At 40.7% G+C, this 14,907-nt stretch overlaps 1 protein-coding gene across 3 annotated transcripts in view; it reads left to right on the top strand.

The window, feature by feature from the left end:
* The window catches only part of SOCS6 (suppressor of cytokine signaling 6), a 72,833-nt gene extending 58,358 nt beyond the window's left edge, over positions 1–14,475 (top strand). For all 3 annotated transcript variants that reach the window (XM_069219892.1, XM_069219893.1, XM_069219894.1), the window contains exon 2: positions 10,460–14,475. In XM_069219892.1, coding sequence (XP_069075993.1) covers positions 10,583–12,181 — 1,599 coding nt within the window. In that variant the 5' untranslated portion in view covers positions 10,460–10,582 and the 3' untranslated portion in view covers positions 12,182–14,475. The remainder of the gene's footprint in view (positions 1–10,459) is intronic.
* Positions 14,476–14,907: the final 432 nt, after the last annotated feature.

Here is a 14,907-nt window from a genome sequence, read left to right as displayed (position 1 = left end):
AGGACAAGGAGCCACAGGCAAAGGTGGCAAGGAAAACAACTCCACCACCGTCTCCACCACCATCAGTGCACACATCACCAGTAGCAACTCCTCCACTGATGCACTCCCCGACTCATACTACCATGAGTCAAGATGATCCCGATGCATGGGACTTTTACGATGCTCCAGTATCGGACAACAGCCCAGACTCGTACCCTGCCAGGCCGTCCCCACCTGAGGACAGTACATCTTACACACAGGTGATCGCAAGGGCAGCTGCTTTCCATAACATCACCTTGCATTCCGAACCAATTGAGGATGACTTTTTGTTTAACACGCTATCCTCCACTCATAGCCAATACCAAAGACTACCTATGCTCCCAGGAATGCTAAAACATTCAAAACAAATCTTTCAGGATCCTGTTAAAGGCCGAGCCATAACTCCAAGGGTGGAGAAAAAGTACAAGCCACCGCCAACAGATCCAGTTTATATTACAACGCAGTTAACACCAGACTCAGTAGTTGTCGGGGCAGCTCGTAAGAGAGCAAACTCTCATACATCGGGGGACGCACCACCTCCAGACAAAGAGAGTCGCAAATTTGATGCTGCGGGCAAAAGGGTTGCAGCACAAGCAGCAAACCAATGGTGCATTGCCAATTCACAAGCACTTTTGGCAGGATATGATGGAGCTCACTGGGATGAGATGCAACATTTGATAGAACACTTACCCAAGGAGTTCCAAAAAAGAGCACAACAAGTGGTGGAAGAAGGACAAAGTATCTCTAATAATCAGATACGGTCTTCAATGGATGCAGCAGATACAGGTGCAAGGACAGTAAATACTGCAATAACAATAAGAAGGCACGCATGGCTGCGCACGTCAGGGTTCAAGCCGGAAATTCAACAAGCCGTGCTAAATATGCCATTTAATGAACAGCAGTTGTTTGGGCCGGAAGTCGACACTGCTATTGATAAACTCAAGAAAGACGCTGATACAGCAAAAGCCATGGGCGCACTCTACTCCCCGCAGAGCAGAAGCACATTTCGCAAAACACCTTTTAGGGGAGGGTTTCGAGGACAACCTACAGAAACCACAACATCACAAACAAGGCCCACTTACCAAAGCCAATATCAGCGGGGAAGTTTTCGGGGGCAATATAGAGGGGGACAATTCCAAAAAAATAGAGGAAAATTCCAAAGACCCAAAACTCCTCAAAATAAGCAGTGACTTACACGTCACACATCCCCATCACATAACACCTGTGGGGGGAAGACTAAGCCAATTTTACAAACATTGGGAGGAGATAACAACAGATACTTGGGTACTAGCAATTATCCAGCATGGTTATTGCATAGAATTTCTCGAATTCCCTCCAACAGTCCCACCGAAAACACACAATATGTCAAAACAACATATAAATCTTCTAGGATTAGAAGTTCAAGCATTGCTCCAAAAAGAGGCAATAGAATTCGTACCAAAACAAGAACTAAACACAGGAGTTTACTCACTGTACTTTCTGATACCCAAAAAAGACAAAAGTCTAAGACCTATACTAGATCTCAGAATATTAAATACATGCATCAAATCAGACCACTTTCACATGGTTACATTACAAGAAGTAATCCCACTGCTCAAACAACAAGACTACATGACAACACTGGATCTAAAGGATGCATATTTCCATATACCAATACATCCTTCACACAAAGTACCTAAGGTTTGTATTCCAAGGGATACATTACCAATTCAAAGTGTTGCCATTCGGAATAACAACTGCGCCAAGAGTTTTTACAAAATGTCTAGCAGTAGTAGATGCACATATCAAAGGCAGCAAATACATGTGTTCCCGTACCTAGACGATTGGTTAATCAAAACCAACACGCAAATACAGTGTTCACGACACACAAATTATGTCATAGAAACCCTACACAAACTAGGTTTCTCAATCAATTACTCAAAGTCACACCTTCTGCCGTGTCAAACACAGCAATACCTAGGGGCAACAATCAACACAGTAAAAGGAATTGCCACTCCAAGTCCACAAAGAGTCCAAACATTTCACAATGTAATACAAGCCATGTATCCAAACCAAAAGATACAGGTCAAATTGGTAATGAAACTGCTAGGCTTGATGTCTTCATGCATAGCCATTGTCCCAAACGCAAGGCTGCACATGCGGCCCTTACAACAGTGCCTAGCATCACAATGGTCACAAGCACAGGGTCAACTTCTAGATCTGGTGTTGATAGACCGCCAAACATACATCTCGCTTCAATGGTGGAACAGTATAAATTTAAACCAAGGGCGGCCTTTTCAAGACCCAGTGCCACAATACGTAATAACGACCGATGCATCCATGACAGGGTGGGGAGCACACCTCAATCAGCACAGCATCCAAGGACAATGGGACATTCAGCAAAGACAGTTTCATATAAATCACTTAGAACTGTTAGCGGTGTTTCTAGCGCTGAAAGCATTTCAACCCATAATAACCCACAAATACACTCTTGTCAAGACAGACAACATGACAACAATGTATTACCTAAACAAACAGGGAGGAACACACTCGACACAGTTGTGTCTCCTGGCACAGAGAATATGGCATTGGGCGATTCACAATCACATTCACCTAATAGCACAATTTATTCCAGGGATTCAGAATCAGTTAGCAGACAATCTCTCTCGGGATCACCAACAGATCCACGAATGGGAAATTCACCCCCAAATACTGAACACTTACTTCCGAATTTGGGGAACGCCACAAATAGATCTATTTGCAACAAAAGAAAACTCAAAATGCCAAAACTTCGCATCCAGGTACCCACAACATCAGTATCAGGGCAATGCACTATGGATGAACTGGTCAGGGATATTTGCGTACGCTTTTCCCCCTCTCCCACTTCTTCCATATCTAGTAAACAAGTTGAGTCAAAACAAACTCAAACTCCTACTAATAGCACCAACATGGGCAAGGCAACCTTGGTACACAACACTACTAGACCTTTCAGTAGTACCTCATGTCAAACTACCAAACAGACCAGATCTGTTAACACAACACAAACAGATCAGACATCCAAATCCAGCATCGCTCAATCTAGCAATTTGGCTCCTGAAATCCTAGAATTCGGGCACTTAGACCTCACACAGGAATGTATGGAGGTCATAAAACAAGCTAGAAAACCTACCACTAGACACTGCTATGCAAATAAGTGGAAAATATTTCTTTATTACTGCCATAATAATCAAATTCAACCTTTACACGCATCTGCAAAAGATATAGTAGGATACTTACTACATTTGCAAAAATCAAAACTAGCTTTCTCTTCCATTAAAATACATCTTACTGCAATTTCAGCTTACCTGCAAATTACGCACTCAACTTCATTATTTAGGATACCAATCATAAAAGCGTTTATGGAAGGCCTAAAGAGAATTATACCACCAAGAACACCACCAGTTCCTTCATGGAACCTCAACATTGTCTTAACACGACTCATGGGTCCACCTTTTGAGCCCATGCACTCTTGTGAAATGCAATATTTAACATGGAAAGTTGCATTTTTAATTGCCATCACATCTCTAAGAAGGGTGAGTGAAATTCAAGCATTTACCATTCAAGAACCATTTATTCAAATACACAAAAACAAAGTTGTTCTACGGACAAATCCTAAATTTTTACCAAAACTAATCTCACCGTTCCACTTGAATCAAACGGTAGAATTACCAGTGTTCTTCCCACAGCCAGATTCTTAGTAGCTGAAAGAGCACTACATATATTACACATCAAAAGAGCACTAATGTACTACATTGACAGAACAAAACTAATTCGAAAGACAAAACAACTATTTATTGCCTTTCAAAAACCTCATACAGGAAATCCAATTTCAAAACAAGCCATTGCTAGATGGATAGTTAAGTGCATTCAAACCTGCTATCTTAAAGCTAAAAGAGAACTGCCTATTACACCAAAGGCACACTCAACCAGAAAGAAAGGTGCTACCATGGCCTTTCTAGGAAATATTCCAGTGAACGAAATATGTAAGGCAGCAACATGGTCTACGCCTCATACATTTACCAAGCACTACTGTGTAGATGTGTTAACTGCACAACAGGCAACAAACAGTAGGTCAAGCTGTACTAAGAACATTATTTCAAACTACTTCAACTCCTACAGGCTGAACCACCGCTTTTGGGGAGATAACTGCTTACTAGTCTATGCACAGCATGTGTATCTGCAGCTACACATGCCATCGAACGGAAAATGTCACTTACCCAGTGTACATCTGTTCGTGGCATTAGTCGCTGCAGATTCACATGCGCCCACCCGCCTCCCCGGGAGCCTGTAGCCGTTTAGAAGTAGATCTTAAACATTTGTAAATATATTACTTTAAACTTCATTATGTACATACGCATTCACTCCATTGCATGGGCACTATTACTGGCATACACAACTCCTACCTCACCCTCTGCGGGGAAAACAATCTAAGATGGAGTCGACGCCCATGCGCAATGGAGTTGAAATGGGAGGAGTCCCTCGGTCTCGTGACTCAAAGACTTCTTCGAAGAAAAACAACTTGTAACACTCAGAGCCCAACACCAGATGGCGGGATGTGCACAGCATGTGAATCTGCAGCGACTAATGCCACGAACAGATGTACACTGGGTCAGTGACATTTTATATATATATATATATATATATATATATATATATATATATATATATATATATATATATATATATACATATACATACATACATACATACATACATACATACATACAGACTTTCCTCGTGGGATGCAGAGTATATCATAAAGAATTAACACCAAGTTTTATGTGGCTCTATAAACATCCCAGAATGAAAATTGAGGTTTGAAAATGACTGAGTTTGGAGGTCTAGCTCTTTCAGATCTGTCCTTGTTATTTAGCAGTTTTCACAACACAACAGCTTTAACAGTCTGTTATTAAAAACATTTCAGGATCTGAAAATTCAAGATTTATCTTGCTTTATCAGATTTTCAGAGTCTACAAATGATTGATTTAAGTGTCTGTGGGCTCTGTGTAAACCTTGGTCATTGGTCTGTCTGGTACGTTGAACCCCAGCTTTCCATGTGGAACCCCTACTTAACCCCTTTGCTGCACGGTCTTTTCCCCCTCAGGTGCCAGGCCTTTTATTTAGGGCAGTTTGCGCTTAGGCCTTCATAACGTTTTGTCCACATAAGCTACCCACGCCAAATTTGCGTCCTTTTTTTCCAACATCCTAGGTATTCTAGAGGTACTCAGTTTGTGGGTTCCCCTGGAGGAGACCAAGAAATTATCCAAAATACAGCAAAGATGTTTTATTTCTTTAAATTGGAAAAGGGGGCTGCAGAAGAAGGCTTGTGGTCTTTTTTTTTCCCCCCTGAAAATAGCATCAACAAAGGATTTGCGATGCTAAAATAATCATCTTTCCAGCTTTAAGGATCAGGCCGACTTGAATCGGAAAACCACATTTTTCAACACCATGTTGGCATTTTACTGAGACATACCCCATTTTTACTATTTTTTGTGCTATTAGCCTCCTTCCAGTTAGTGACCGAAATGGGTGTGAAACCAATGCTGGATCCCGGAGAGCTGAAAAGTAGACAAAATTGTGAATTCAGCAAAGGGTCATTTGTGCACATCTTACAAGGTTTTCCTGCAGACAATAACGGCTGAAATAAAAAAATATTGAAATTGAGGGAAAAAAAAACAAAAAAAATGTCTCCTTGTTTTACTCTAACTTTTTCCTGTGATGTCAGATTTTCGAAAGCAATATACTGTTACGTCTGCTGGACTCTTCTGGTTGCGGGGGTTTAGGGCTTGTAGGTTAAGAACTCTAGGTACCCAGAGCTAATAAAGGAGCTGCACTTTGCAATGGGTTTTTATTGTGCACTGGGTATACAGCAATTCATATGGTGAAATATAAAGAGTGAAAAATAGGTATGAAGGAAACCTTTGTATTTTTTAAATGGGCACAAGATAAGGTGTTGAGGAGCAGTGGTTATTTGCACATCTCTGAACACTTGTTCTTCTATTCTGTGTTCCCCCAAATCTCCCGATTTTAAAAAATGGTACCTCACTTGTGTGGGTAGGCCTAATGCCCACGACAGGAAACGCAACATGGACACTTCACATTTTTACATTGAAATCTGATGTGATTTTTGGAAAGTGCCTAACTGTGGATTTTGGCCATTAGCTCAGCTGGCACCTAGGGAAACCTATCAAGCCTATGCATTTTTCAGAACTAGACACCTAGGGAAATCCAGTGTGGGGTGACTTGTTGGGCTCTCACCAGGTTCTGTTACCCAGAATCCTTTGCAAACTTTAAAATTTGGCCAGAAACACTTTTTCCTCACATTTTGTTGACAAAGTTCTGGAATCTGAGAGGAGGCCCAAATTTCCTTTCACCCAGTATTCCCTCAAGTCTCCCGATAAAAATGTTACCTCACTTTTGTGGGTAGGCCTAGTGTCTGCGACAGGAAATGTTCCAAAACACAACGTGAACACATCACATTTTCTCGAAGAAAACAGACCTGCTTTTTGCCAAGTCCCTAGCTGTGGATTTTGGCCTCTAGCTCAGCTGGCACCTAGGAAACCTACCGTACCTGGACATTTCAGAAAATTAGACACCTAGGGGAACCCAGGATGGGATAAGTTGTGGTGTTCTCACCAGGTTCTGTTATCCAGAATCCTTAGCAAACCTCAATTTGGCCAAAAAAACCAACACTTTTTTTCCTTACATTTCGGGAATAGAAAGTTTCGGAATCTGAGGGAAGCCATAAATTTCCTTCCACCCAGCATTTCCTGAAGTCTCCTAATAAAAATGGTACCTCAATTGTATGGGTAGGCCTAGTGCCCGTGACAGGAAATGGCCCCAAAAACTACGTGGACACATCAAAATTATCAAATACAAAACAACGTCTTTTTGATGGGGTGGGGGGGAGGGGAGGCACCTAAATGTTGGGTCCTCAGCAGCCATCTACGGAAAACAGCAAACCCAGACACCCAAGGGAGTCCATGGAGGTGGGACTGGTGTGGATCCCTCAGTGTTTTCTTACCAAGAACCCTCAGCAAATCTCAAATCTAGCTAAAAAAAAAAATCACGTTCTTCCCACATTTGTGTGTGGGATCACTGCACCGCACAAATTTGCAACCACCCAATGTTATCCTCAGACTCCCGATTAAAAATTATACCTCACTTGTGTAGGTGGGACAAGTACCTGCGACACGGACGAGCCAAAAATGTGTCTAAAATGAGGGGGAACCAAAGCGGGTCCAAAAGGGCAGTTTGGAAAAAACATTTTTAGGCCAACAAGTGGGGCAGATTCTTTTTATCGGTATAGATCGGACTATGCTGGGTAGTACGAATTTTGTGGATTTCTGCAGATTCTGGAAGGTTCCATCAAAAAAATGTGGGGAAAATGTGATTTCAAGCAAAGCTGGAGGTTTGCAGGGCTTGTGGGTAGGAAAATGGTGCGGGGTGCATGTATTGTATTGTAATTGTATTTATATAGCGCTTACTACCCCTGACGAGGCGTCAAAGAGCTTTTCGGTGAGTAGCACGCTACTCTGGAACCAAACAAGAATTAGTGATGGATTAGTAACTTGGAAATAATGAGTACTGTTTTAGTAGTATTATGAGTTAATGTGAGCTGCGGATATGAGCGTTTGTTAGTTAGATTGACTGGAGTAATGGAGGGGTGGAGGAGGAAAGAAATCCAGAAGTATTAATTGGGAGTATATCCTTAATTTACTCAACCCAAAGGCTTGGGATGAGTAAAGGGGGGTGGAGGAGGGAAGAGTATGTGGAAGGGTTAGGGAGAGCATAGTAGCAGGGTGAGATAAATGCGGGAGAATTTAGTAGGGTTGTGTGGGAGGTCACGGTAGTAGAGTGAGGTTTGGTGAGTTAGATGGGGAAGCGGAGGGAAGAGCTTAGGCAGAGTTATGTGAAGCATTCCCCCATGGACTTAACTATATGTTTAGTTTTTAGATGTGTCTAGGTCTTGTAGACTTTTCTACATGGCAGCGTCCCAAAGTCCAAAAAGTGCAGCCCTCACCATTCCAAGTGGAACGATTTTGAGAGTTAGACAAGTTCTCATGGCCCAAATGTAAAGCCAAAACCAAAATAATCAAATGTCCTGTTGGGGGTAAGATCTTTTAGTGTGCTGGTGGGGAGGGGGGTGCTGAAAGACTGTTACCCCTTCAGTTGGGGTGGGGGCATAACCATGCCCCTACTGGTTGGTAGCCACCACCCCACTATTTTTTTTCCCAAATTCTCTGGCATCTAATTGACTTTCTGCATCACCCCTCCACCCCCAGGAGTGGATCGGGAGTAATTGCCCTAAGAACAACTTTGTCCCCATTTATTTGGGGGTGAGGGTATGGCCATATCCCCACCCTCTTTCCTGTTTTTTGAAGAAATTCTTCTCTGGTATCTGGGGACAGATGAGCCTTACAAAAATATGCCGATCTGGCCCCAAGGGGGCAGAAATGGCCCAACACATTTGCCCCCCAGGGAATGACCCTTGCCTAAGGAGTCGCACCCCTTGTGTGAAATTAGCGCAAAAAAATAAATCCCTGGTGTCTAGTGGTTTCTCCCCCCAAGATGGGTAGAAATGGCCTAAAATAAATGCTCCCCCACCACCCCTCCCGGGGGAGTGACCCTTGCCTAGTGGGTTGCTCCCCAGCTGTTAAAAAAGAAAAGAAAAAATCACTGTGCCTAGTGGTTTCAGCCCCCCCCAGCCCCTGCCCCCCAAATTGGGCAGATCGGCATAAATTGAGCTCCCCTTATACACATAAACCCATCCCTGGTGTCTAATGGCTCCTCCCCTGGGGGCAGATCGGCCTAATTAACATAGACTGATATGCCCCCGGGGGGGGGGAGGGGGGAGGCAGCTGTAATGGCCTTAGATAAAATGGTTGTCCCCTACAACCCCCCCCCCCCGAGCCCCCCCTTGGGGAGGGAGCGACCCTTGCCAAAGTGGTCACTCCCATCATGTTACTTCCCCCAAAAAATCTTCACAGTTGTCTTGTGGGTATTCCTGCAGTATGATCGGCATGAGATCGCGCGGCAGGAGCGCTCGGAAAGACATGAAATGGGAAGGGAAGCCTTGAGCAATGAAATAATTGATTAGTAAGTTGTACTCCCCAAAACACTTGATTTTAGGATACGGATGATATATGAGGTTACAAGTGGAGTCGTTAAAGAAACTAACGCAAATCATAAGTAAACGGGAAGATGTGAAAGGCATTAAGTGTTCTGTGTGGGAGAGTGGTGCAGTATTTATAAGCAAACTCCTCCTACAGTGAATATTTGCTCCTTGCAGCTTAGTTTGTTTTTAAACAGGTGGGTGCTACATTACACTCTGTTTAAATTAAATGTATTTATCATCAACTACCTGTCTGTACTGTGAAGTAAATCACAGCAGTAAGCAGCAATTAGAAACCTATGTTTTAGACAAGTCTAGTGTTTAAGCTGTTTCTGGGATTCAAGTTTTAATCCTAGTAGTAATGAAAGTGGCCTTGCTCTTATTCCTACCCTTTATAGTGTTTATTTCCATATCACCGACTAAAGGATGCAGCTTAATTTTTAAGGAAAATTCTTATTCTCTGTGCTTACTGTGTGACCTACCATTGTTTGGAATTCTTTCCATCTCTTCCTTTGTATTCTAAAATGATTTAAGATCTCCCACTGGGAATATTCGTTTAATCTCCAGGTTGATAAGTTGGAAATAAGTTGCAGGAAATTCTCTGAGGGGGTGAGAAGAATTTCCATTGCCCTGTGTGTTTTTTTTTTTTTTTTTTTTTTTTTTTTAAATGCACTTGTGAAATTACAGGATTTGTTTATTATTTGTTTTATGGTGATTACGTTAGTGTATTCGAAGACTGGATTATGAGGTATATCTTCTTGAAATTGTGTGAGATATTTAATGTGTTTTGTGAATCCAATTTAAAACAAAATTTGTATCCACTAAGTTATGTGATATGCGTTTGGGATATGGTGAAGTAAGTTGGAGATGGTGATGACTGAGCCCAGAACCACTTTTATATGCTTGATCCCTTGAAACTTGACTGCGCTTTCTATCCTTATGGTTTGTAAAGTCAGTTAGGAATAGGAGAGGTGATGGGAGGGGGTGAGAAGCTGAATACATAATAGTGAATTGATTTAATTGTCATCCTCTAGGAGTTTTCTACATTAGAACTCGAAGGTAGCAACAAGGCTTCAGTGGACATTACCTCGTTTATAGTCTTGTATTCCTTGACACTTGGTGGAAGATATTGCTTTTATTAATGCTCCCTCCTAAACTCTGTTAGAATTATGAAGATGAGTTTAACTATCCAGGTACTGTAGTTAATGACTCTAATATTGTCATCAATTGGAAATTGTTTTTGGGGAAACAAGATGATCAGTAATTTTAAGTGATCCTTTGTATTTTTTTTTGTGTAATTATTTGTAGGAAATGGCTGTTGAAGTTAAATGACGCTGGATAACATTGTGAATGAAGGAGGAGCTGCATTCTGATTTTCTTTGGGCGTAGCCACTGGAACACATCATTTGATGGATTGAATAGTTTACCACCATGAAGAAAATAAGCCTAAAAACAATTCGCAAGTCCTTCAATTTAAACAAAAGCAAAGATGATGGGGAGTTTGTAGTGGTTCAGCAGCCATCACTTACTAATGACTTCTGCAAAGATGACTCCTTGTTTGGCAGCTGCTATGGCAAAGACATGTCAAGCTGTGAAGTGAACAGTGAAGATGAAAACAGCAGTGGAAAAATCAGAACCAAAAGTGAGAGTTTAATGGGTACACTGAAGCGTCGTCTGTCAGCAAAGCAAAAGCAGAAGGAGAAAGTCAATGCATCGGTTAGCTCAGTTGAAGATGACACTTTCTCTTCCTCCTCAGCCCCAATAATGTTAAAAGATGTCCGGGCTCAAAGACCTTTAAGATCCACCTCACTTAGGACCCACCATTACAGCCCAACTCCTTGGCCCCTACGATCTACCAACTCCGAGGAGACCTGTATCAAAATGGAAGTGAAAGTGAAAGCATTGGTACATGCCCCTAGCCCAGCACTCAATGGTGTTCGGAAAGACTTCCATGACTTGCAGTCAGACAGTGTATTTCAAGAACAGAACAATGTATTAAAAAGTGCAGAATCTCAAAATGGAGATTTGCATCTTCATATGGATGAACATTTGCCTGTAGTCATAGGACTCATGCCTCAGGACTACATACATTATAATGTGCCTTTAGATGATGGAATGTACCCATTAGAAGGACCACGTTCTTACTGTCTGGATAGCTGTTCTCCCATGGAGGTTTCCACCATTCCTTCCCTGGGGAGTAGCAGTTTTCATGAAGACCGCCAACATGTGGTACATGATGTAATGGTTCCTCAAGACATCTTTGCCCATCATGCAGTTGATAGTTTGTTGATTGGTACCACAGGAGTTTTATTGCAAAGCCCGAGAGATACTCGTGGTGATGTCCCTCCACTCTCCCCATTGCTACCTCCGATGCCTAATAGTCAAATCCAAAGGAACTTTAGTGGACTGAATGGCACAGATGCCCAGGTTTCAGAAAGCATGCGCTGTCATTTAAATTTTGACCCTCATTCTGCCCCCGGAGTTGGACGGGTTTATGACTCTGTCCAGAACAATGGGCATTTGGTTGTGACTAGTCTTACAGAGGAACTAAAAAAGCTTGCAAAACAGGGATGGTACTGGGGCCCTATCACACGTTGGGAAGCAGAAGAAAAGCTTGCTAATGTTCAAGATGGGTCTTTCCTTGTTAGAGACAGCTCTGATGATCGTTATTTGTTAAGCTTAAGTTTTCGGTCTCATGGGAAAACACTCCACACCAGAATTGAGCATTCTAATGGTAGGTTTAGCTTTTATGAACAACCAGATGTGGAAGGGCACACTTCTATAGTTGATCTAATTGAGCACTCAATCAGAGATTCTGAAAATGGAGCATTTTGCTACTCACGGTCAAGGTTGCCTGGCTCTGCCACCTATCCTGTCCGATTAACAAATCCGGTTTCACGATTCATGCAGGTGCGCTCCTTACAGTACCTGTGCCGTTTTGTCATACGCCAGTACACCAGAATAGACCTGATTCAGAAACTGCCTTTGCCAAACAAAATGAAGGACTACTTGCAGGAAAAGCACTACTGAATGCTTGTGGGAATCTTGCATCTTGCACTTTGGGAAGAAGAAAGTGATTGAAATATGGTTTACAAACTGCAATCGGAAACATTTGCTGTCTCAACAATTAGTTTGCTGGGGGAAATGATTTTCATTTATTTTTTCCTATCTTTGGAGATGCTGCAAATCTCTGAAGGATTTCAAAAGTGTGGAATTGCTACTTTTCTGTCATCCAGTGTACAAAATGATTACAATGTGAATAATGAGATCCCCCAATATTGTCAAGTTCTTTGCTGCTATCCACTGTGATTTATATGCATTGAGAAGCACATTACATGTATATTCAACTACAGTTGACATACAAAACATGTTAATTTTATCTTTTTTATTTAATCTTTTATTGATCTTTAAACCAGAAGCCCTGCCTGTGATTTCTAAGAAAAAAAAATTAAACCACACACCATTTGCTTAGTTTGACCGTTTAGATGTAAATTCTTCTAGACAGTCTCAATTTTTTAAGCTAAATGTTATATTTTGGGCATTAAATCACATTGTCCCCCGTGGACTTGATATGCAAACTTGTGTATGGTTCTGAGGGAATTCTAGAATTGCCTTGAGGTTTTTATTAAATGTATTGCGCATAGCAGTTGTGCGCCAGTGTTAGAAGGTACAGGGCCAGTGTTTGCTCTAGAACTGCAAAGACTTAACCTTCATAAAATCCTTGCTCCGTGAAGCTTAACAGAGGCTGGATGTGAGATGCCCATTTTGTACATAATTTGCAAGGGCTACTGCTTTAAAACAATAATTGGGAAAACATGATCAGGATTTTGGTGAACTGTTAGTGAAACCTACAGCTCATTATATACTAATGTGTGCCGTACCTAATAGATAATCCCAACTGAAAATCCATATTTGGCTTTCTTTCTCCACAGTGCTTCAGCAATTATTTCGTATTTGAATATATGGCCAACATTTTGTTCATTTTTTTTGTGTATTGATGATATAGATTGAGTTCTCCTTATACATATTTAAATTGCATTTTATTTACTGTTTATCCATACCAGTGAAATTGTTTTCTTTGTGAATATAGTTCAATAGTCCATTCAGATTTTGTTACTCACCAAAGTGCTAGACTTCCTGTAAGTTGCAGTACGTTTTAATGCTGAAGAATATTGTTGCTTCTAGAGAATGAATGGAAGGTCTCTCTTAATATTAGTTTGTATGGATTCCAATCTTGCCCAGTATTGCTTCTATTTAATGGTTGTATTTAGACTTATCTCTCCAAGTGGTTTCTTTAGAGAAATAGGTCCAGAAAATCATCTGTAGGTATTGGTTACCTAGAAGTCTTTAAATGTGCCGTCTGTGCAGAATATAAAGCAATGATTTTCAGGAATCTGAGCTTGTAAGAAATACTCAGATGCAGAATTCTCAAATCACATGGTTCGATAAATCCTTGGAGATGCAATCCAAAAATGGTTAATATTAATGGTGTTCAAGCTCAACATAATGAAAGGCAACCCAAAAAAAAAAACACTCGGCAGAAGCTATTCAGTATATCAAAGTAATTAAACTTTGTATTTTTTTAAAAAAAAATTTAAAGCTTATTTTGAACATAACCAATCCGGTTTCCAATAAAAACATTAGTGTTTTTCTTTTACACAGCCTGTGATTAAAAACATACAAGGTACTTCATTGTTTTGGCCATTGCATGGTATGGGTATCAATTGTGTATCACGGGCAATGATTCCGTTCACTACCTTGCTATAAGCACAGTCTCCTAACCTTTCAAGAATTATTTTTGTTCACATCACTTTGGTATTGGTTGTAGTTTTTAAAACAGATTGAGTATTGCTGTATATAGTCATGTTCAGCAGCACTTATATTGCATCCATCAGAAGTAAAAAATGTTTGAGGATTGAGGCTAACTGGTCTAAGTAACTTGTTTCAGTATTTCAAAATGCTTTCTTTTTTTGTACTCCCACAGTATGCTCTCTGCATATAACTTTTGTGTCCCCTCTTAAGTCACCATGCGGTCTATTGTAAATTTTGCATTATTTTGTGGTTCGACCATGGCACTAGCGAATTTGAAATACGGATTCCTTTCCTTTAAAAAAAAAAAGAGAAGAAAGAAATACTGTACATCACATTGCCTCATCATAAAGCATTTTCTTTTTTCAGTTATTTTTCAACTCCTCAATCCTCTGAGCGCTGAAATCAAATGCATTTATAGTGTTTCAGTTAAATCTTACATGAAACACATTCTTTGAACTCTTCATTTTATAAACAAATTATCCAAATAAAGTAAATTCCAGGTGCAGTCAAAATGAATGTTTCATTCTAACTGGACGGATTTGTTTGCAGTGTGAAAGATTGTTTGGTTAGGAACATGACAAAGCTTCAGTAATGGTTCTTTGAATTGCAACTTTAAATACAGGTTTACCATTTATGTTAAATGGTATCTTTTAAAGTGTAACCTCATAGAAACATTTTTCCAAAACAGGATTAAGACTACAATGCCCAGCACTTACAAAATGAATTCACTTGTGCCCCAGACATGATTACATGTTTATTTTGCTGTTGCTTTAATTGGGTAATGAATGCTTCCACCCATGTATTTTTTTTTTTTTTTTTGCTTTGATCAGTAATAGGGTACCCAAAATCCTAATGATTGTTATAGGAATGATCCATTAGAAACGTTATTTTTTAAAAAAAATTTTTACTGGCGGAAGACAGTTACTTGGTCTTCTCAAATATTT

This window comes from Pleurodeles waltl, chromosome 2_2 (assembly GCF_031143425.1).
Source record: "Pleurodeles waltl isolate 20211129_DDA chromosome 2_2, aPleWal1.hap1.20221129, whole genome shotgun sequence".
NCBI classification, from domain to species: domain Eukaryota; kingdom Metazoa; phylum Chordata; class Amphibia; order Caudata; family Salamandridae; genus Pleurodeles; species Pleurodeles waltl.
Note: the sequence above shows the minus strand (reverse complement) of the source record. Positions and strands in the feature narration are given on the sequence as shown.